At 63.7% G+C, this 6,868-nt stretch overlaps 1 protein-coding gene across 1 annotated transcript; it reads right to left on the bottom strand.

The window, feature by feature from the left end:
* Positions 1 to 409: 409 nt before the first annotated feature.
* Positions 410 to 5,728, bottom strand: CCDC22 (coiled-coil domain containing 22). The gene is given in 11 exon segments (XM_050337319.1): positions 410 to 539; positions 1,003 to 1,122; positions 1,222 to 1,291; positions 1,767 to 1,890; positions 1,892 to 1,962; positions 2,837 to 3,006; positions 3,652 to 3,718; positions 3,805 to 3,911; positions 3,995 to 4,127; positions 4,788 to 4,965; positions 5,583 to 5,728. Coding segments are annotated over 11 exon segments (1,137 nt in total). The 5' UTR covers positions 5,633 to 5,728; the 3' UTR covers positions 410 to 492.
* Between the last annotated feature and the right edge of the window lie 1,140 nt (positions 5,729 to 6,868).

Here is a 6,868-nt window from a genome sequence, read left to right as displayed (position 1 = left end):
TGGGACCCCAAAATGGACCCCCAAACTCCCCAGAATGGACCCCCAAACTGCTCTCTCCCCGAAGCCCCCAACTCCCTCCCAGTCCCCCAAACTGCTGCCACCCTCAAACCTCCCCCACCTTGACCTGCCCCCCACCACCAGGGTCATTCCCATATCCCAAACAAGCCCCCCAAAACCCTCTCCCACACCCACTGTGACCCTCAAACTGTCCCCCAGGCCCCCAACTCCCTCACCCACTGTGACCCCAAACTGCCCCCCAGGCCCCCCACTCCCCCTCACCCACTGTGACCCCAAACTGTCCCCAGCCCCCAATTCCCCTCCCTCACCCACTGTGACCCCAAACTGCCCCCCAGGCCCCCTCACTTCTCACCCACTGTGACCCCAAACTGCCCCCAGGCCCCCCAATTCCCCCCCCTCACCTGCAGCTTGGCCATGTTGTTCTGGGCGTCCGGGAGCAGCTCCACAGCCCTGGCCTTGACCCTCAGCTCGTCCTCACGGCCCCCCAGAGCCCCCCGGCCCTGCTGCACCTCGGCCTCTGCCTGCACAGGGGGTCAGGGCACCTCAAAAACCCCAAAAAACATCCCCCAGAGCCCCCCAACCCTGCTGCACCTTGGCCTCTGCCTGCACAGGGGGTCAGGGCACCCCAAAAAACCCCAAAAACACCCCCCAGAGCCCCCCAGCACTGCTGCATCTCAGCCTCTGCCTGCACAGGGGTCAGGGCACCCAAAACCCCCAAAACACCTCCCAGAGCCCCTGGCCCTGCTGCACCTGTCAGCCTCTGCCTGCACAGGGGTCAGGGCACCTCAAAACCCCCCAAAAACACCCCCCAGAGCCCCCTGGCCCTGCTGCACCTTGGCCTCTGCCTGGACAGGGCGTCAGGGCACCCCAAAAAACACCCCTAAAGCCCCCCCTGGCCCTGCTGCACCTTGGCCTCTGCCTGGGCATGGGGGGCTGTCAGGGCACCCCAAAAAAAACCCAAATCCCCCCAAAACACCCCCCCACCTGTGTGAGGCTGAGCTGGGCCGCCCGGAGCTGCCCGCGGGTCCCCTCGATCTCGGCCTCCAGCCGGGCCAGGGCGGCCTCCAGGGCGGCCTCTTCGCTGGGGGGGGGGACCCCTGAGGCCTGGGGGGGCAAACAGGGGGTAAATGTGGGCCAGGGGGGGGCAGGGGGCACAGAACCGCCCAGAGCATCAGTGAGGGCACAGGGACCGACCCTCCTCACCTCCTCGGGGCCCGGGGGTGCTGCAGGGACTCGGCCCCGCCTGGATCTGCTGCAGGAGGGTCTGGGGGTCCTGGGGGAGGAGACCCCAGAGCAGCCTCAGGAGCCTCGGGGGGCCAGGACAACCCCCAGCCCCTCCTAGGCCCCCCAAAACAACCTCCAGCCCCTCAAAAACACAACCCCAGGCCCCCAAACCAACCCCGTGCCCCCTCAAAGCAACCTCCAGCATCCCAGAACAACCCCCCAGCCCCAAAAAGCAACTCTCAGCCTCCCCTAAATCCAACCTTCAGCTCCCCCAAACAACCCCAAACCCCCCAAACCAACCTCCAACCCCCAGAACAACTCCCCAGCCCCCAAACCAACTCTCAGCCTCCCAAATCCAACCTCCAGCCCTACCCAAATCAACTTCCAGCCCCCTCAAACGACCCCCAGGTCCCCTAAAACAACCTCCAGCCCCCAGAACCAACCGCCTCCATGGCCCCCAAAACAACTCCCCAGCCCCCAAAATCAACTCCTCCAGCCCCCCAAACCCTCCCCCATCCCCCCACCTGCTGGTGGGTGAGGTGCTGGGTGCGGGTGAATCGCGACTCCTTGGGCAGGGCCCCCGGCCCCCCGGCCCCAAAGGCCTCCTGGAGCCAGGCGGGGTCCAGGGGGCCCTGGGGGCCCTGGGGCGGGGGGGCAGAGCTGCCGGAGGGGCTCCAGAGCCCGGAGCCGAGCACGGAGCCGCTTCCGCCCCACGTACTCCTGGGGAGAGAGGGGTCAGGCACACAGGGACCCCAAAACACCCCAAAACACACCCCAAACCACCCACAAAGGGGGCAGACACACAGGGACCCCAAAACACACCCCAAAACACCCCAGACCACCCACAAGGGGGGGGTCAGGCACACAGGGACCCCAAAACACACCCCAAACCACCCACAAAGGGGGGCAGACACAGAGGGACCCCAAAACACACCCCAAACCACCCACAAAGGGGGGCAGACACAGAGGGACCCCAAAACACACCCCAAATTCCCCACAAAGGGGGTCAGACACAGAGGGACCCCAAAACACACCGCAAACCACCCACAAAGGGGGGCAGACACACAGGGACCCCAAAACACACCCCAAACCACCCACAAAGGGGGCAGACACACAGGGACCCCAAAACACCCCAGAACACACCCCAAATCACACCCCAAACCATCCACAAAGGGGTCAGACACACAGGGACGCCAAAACACCCCAAAACACACCCCAAACCACCCACAAAGGGGGCAGACACACAGGGACTCCAAAATACACCCCAAATCACACCCCAAACCACCCACAAAGGGGGGCAGACACACAGGGACCCCAAAACACCCACAAAGGGTCAGACAACAGGACCCCAAACACACTCTAAAACACACCCCGACCACCCACAAGGGGGTCAGGACACAGGGACCCCCAAAAGTCCCAAAATGGGGGGTGGGGGTTTAGACACACAGGGATCCCAAAAAAGCCCCTCCCCACCCCCACCCATTCTCCAGAAGGTGAGAAAGGGGGTCCCCTCCCTCAAACTCCTGGGACTGAGAGAAGGGGGGGGGGACACCCCCAGAGCCCCCCAAGGCCTGGGGACCCCCGGGGGTCTCACCTGGGGGGGCAGGCGGGAGGCCAGGCCGGGGCCCCCCCACTCGGCCTCCCAGTCGTGGCGGGCGCTGAGCTGGGCCTGGTGGGTCTCCAGCAGGGCTGGGGGGGTCCTGCAGGGCTGGGGGGGCTGCGCTGGCACCGGGGGGGCCACCCCCCCAAAATACTCCTGCAGCTCTGAGGGCACAGCGGGGGGTGAGCAGAGGAACCCCCCCAAAACGAGGACCCCCTCCCAAACCTCTTATCTGAGGATCCCACACTTTGGGAATGCCCACCCAGCTCTTACCTGAGGGTCCCCCCATCTTGGGGGCAACAAGGACCCCCAGACTCCCCCAAATCCCCCTCAGTTCTTACTTGGGGATCCCCAATTTGTGACAAAAAGGACCCTCTCAGACCCCCAAATCCCCCCCCAGTTCTTAGCTGGGGGTCCTCAATTTGTGACAAAAATGGAGCCCCCCAACACCCCAAATCCCCCCCAGTTCTTACCTGGGGGTCCCCCATCTTGGGGGCAATAAGGACCCTGCAGAGTCCCCCAGATCCCTTCCCAGCTCTTACCAGGGGGTCCCCAATTTGTGACAAAAAAGGACCTTCCTAGACCCCCCAAATCCCCTCCCAGCTCTTACCTGAGGATCACCCACTTGGGGGCAACAAGGACCCCTCAGAGTCCCCCAAATCCCCCCCAGTTCTTACTTGGGGATCCCCAAATCAAGACAAAAAAGGACCCTCTCAGAACCCCCAAATCCCCCCTTGTTCTTACCAGGGGGTCCCCCACTTGGGGACAATAAGGACCCCTCAGAGTCCCCCAGATCCCCCAGTTCTTACCAGGGGCCCCCCCGCTCTGGGGCAGCACCAAGGGACAGGTCGTGAAGGGGTGGAGGCGAGCGGTGCCCTGGGAAGGGTTAATTAATGGGTTAATTAACGGGTTAATTGCCCACCCCCCATTCAGGGGGCTCAGGACCCCACCCCCAAACCCACCTGCAGCCGCTGCAAACGGGGGGTCCGACACTGGGGGGGCACCCAGGGGGTCCCCAGCTGCTCGCGGATCCGGGCGCCGATGGCTCGGAGCAGAGCCCCCGATTTCCCTGGGGGGGCAGAGGGACAAGGAGGGGGGGTCAGACCCCTCAAACCCTCCCCCAGCCCCCCGGGGACCCCCCCAGCCGCTCACCGGGGGGCTCGGCCCCGCGCTCGCCCTCGTCCCGCGGCAGCTTCTCCACCAGGAACAGGAGCAGGCGCCGCGTGTCGTGCTCGGAGCTGTACAGGAAGGTCTGGTACCCCACGTCCCCCCCGAACCCCAGCTCCTGGAGGGGGGGGAGGTTGGGGAGCACCTCGAGATGTTTGGGGTACCCCCCTCTTTGGGGGTTTAGGAGGAGTTTGGGGCCACACAAATCCCCCCCCCCCACAACGCAGTTCCTTAGAGGGGAAAGAAGGGGAAGAGAAGAGAGGAAATGAGGGGAAAAGGGGAGGAAAAAAAGGGGAAAAGGGGGAGAAATGGGAAAAGAAGGGAAAGAGAAGAAAAAGGAGGAAAAAAAAGGGGAAAACGGGGAAAAGGGAAGGAAAAAAAGGGGACAGGGGGGGAAGAGGGAAAAGAAGGGAAAGGGAAGAAAAAGGAAAAAGGAGGAAAAAAAAAGGGGAAAAAAGAAAAAGAAGAGAAATGGGGGAAAAAGGGAAAGGAGTAAAAAGAAGGGGAAAAACGGGGGAGAAAAAGGAAAAAGAGAATGAGAAAAGGAAGGAGGAGGGTTCTGGGGGGTCCCTGGGATTTCTGGGGTCCCTTGGGGTTCTGAGGGCTCCTCTGGGGTTTTGGGGGGGTCCCTTGGGGTTCTGAGGGCTCCTCTGGGGTTTTAGGGGTCCCTGGAGGGGGTCCCTCAGAGTTCTGGGGTCCCCTGGGGTTTTGGGGTCCTTGGGGTCCTCAGAGTTCTGGGGTCCTGGGGGTTCTGGGGTTTTGGGGGTCCCGGGGGTACCTGGCAGGCGGCCGCCAGGTCGGAGGCGAGGCGGAAGCGGGCGGAGATGCCGGGGGGCAGGAGGGGGCTCAGGGGCCCCCCCAGGTCCGGACGCACCGCCCGGAGGCACCGAACGGCCGCGTCCACCACGAGCTCGGGGGTCAGGTCCCGCACGCTCTGAACCTCGGGGGGCACCGCCCTGGGGGGGCACGGCCGTGGGCACCCCCCCAAAAACACTGACACCCCTCCGGGGGGGGGCACGGCCGTGGGGACCCCCCAGAAATACTGAACACCCCCCCCTCCCCAAATGCTGACCCACCCCCCCAAATCTTGACACCTCCCCCCTGGGGGGCACAGTCATGGGGACTCTCCCTGGAAGCACCCCCAAATCCTGACACTACTCCGGGGCTCCCCAAACCTCCAGGCGCTCCCAACCCCTCAGGGTGACCTCCCAATCCCGGGGTCCCCCCCACTCTCAGTCTCCCCAGACTCCTCAAAACAGCCGCTGCCCCACAGAGACCCCCTCAAAACTCCCCCAGTGTCCTCAGGGCCCGCCCAGTGACCTCCCCAGCCCCCTCCTCCAGGGACCCCCAAACCTGCAGTTCTACCCCCACCCCCAAATCCTTACGGGGATTCCCGGAGACCCCTCAAACCTCCATCGGGGCGTCCCCTCCTCTTTCACAACCCCCAGAACTCCCCCCAGTGCCGCCCCCAGACCTCCCAGTGCCGCCCCCAGACCCCCGGGTCCCCCCGCCCAGATTCAACACCCGAGCCCCCCAGACCCCCCGGTTCGTGTGTCCCCAACCCCCCACTCACGTCCCCGCCTGTCGCAGGGAGTGGATCAGGATCTTGTCCACCTCCTCCATGGCTGGGGGTGAAGGGGGTCGGGGGGTCCCCAAATTCTGCAGGAGGGGATTTTGGGGGGTCCGCGCCCCGCGCGCGACCGCCGGTCACGTGAGGGGAAAGAGGGTGGGGCTTGTGCCTCCATGCGCGGGGCATGACGGGAGTTGTAGGCGGTAATGGAGGGGCAGCGGGGCGTGTTGGGAGTTGTAGGCGCGAAACGCCGCGGCGCGGGGCATGACGGGAGTTGTAGGCTGCGGCGAGTGGCGGGAAAACTGAGGGGGGCGCGAGGCGCGAAAATGGGCGGGAAAATGGCCGGAGGTCGGGGGAGGAGGGAATGGGGGTCGTGAGGGGAAATGGAGCCTGTGAGGGGAAATGGAGCTTGTGAGGGTTAATGAGGGGAGAAATGGAGCCTGTGAGGAGAAAAGGGGTCCACGAGGAGAAAGGAAACTTGTGAGGGGAAATGGGGGTGGAAATGGAGCCTGTGAGGGGAAGTGGAGCCCTTGAGGGGCCATGAAGGGGGAGATGGAGCCTGTGAAGGGAATGGGGAGGAAACGGAGTCTGTGAGGGTTGATGAGGGGAGAAATGGAGCCCATGAGGGCAGAAGGGGCCCATGAGGGGAAATGGAGCTTGTGAAGGCAAATGGAGATGGAAATGAGTCTGTGAGGGGAAATGGGGGGAAAAATGACAGCTGTGAGGGGATGAGGAGAAAAGGGAGTCTGTGAGGGTGATGAAGGGCAGAAACCTGTCAGTGGTGGTGAGGGGGAAATGACCCCCGTGAGCGGCAGCTGAGGGGACAAACGTGTGGCCGTGGCACGTGGGGACAGGGTTCGGAGGGCATCGGGCAGTGTGGGGCTGATGGTTGCACTCGATGGGTTTAGGGGTCCTTTCTGACCTCAACAGTTCTGTGACTCCATGAAAATGGTGCCTGTGGGGTCTGAGGGGGGGAAACGGCATCTGGGAGGGCAAATGGGGCCTGTTTGGGGACAACTGAGAAAGGAATGAAGTGGGAGGTTGCAGAATGTGTGACCCCAATCCTACACACACCCCCTGACGCCTCAGACCCCTCACACACCCCCTGAACCCTCAAGCACCCCCAACTATTCACAACCCCCCAACCCCTCACACACACCCTCTGACCCCTCAAACACCCCCTGACCCCTCATTCCCCACAACCCCTCACACCCCTCTGTCCCCTCACACCACCCTGACCCCACACACCCTCTGACCCCTCATATACCCCTTGACCCCTCACACACCCC

This window comes from Myiozetetes cayanensis, unplaced genomic scaffold, assembly GCF_022539395.1.
Source record: "Myiozetetes cayanensis isolate MyiCay16 unplaced genomic scaffold, myiCay2020 scf61, whole genome shotgun sequence".
Classification (NCBI taxonomy): Eukaryota; Metazoa; Chordata; class Aves; order Passeriformes; family Tyrannidae; genus Myiozetetes; species Myiozetetes cayanensis.
Note: the sequence above shows the minus strand (reverse complement) of the source record. Positions and strands in the feature narration are given on the sequence as shown.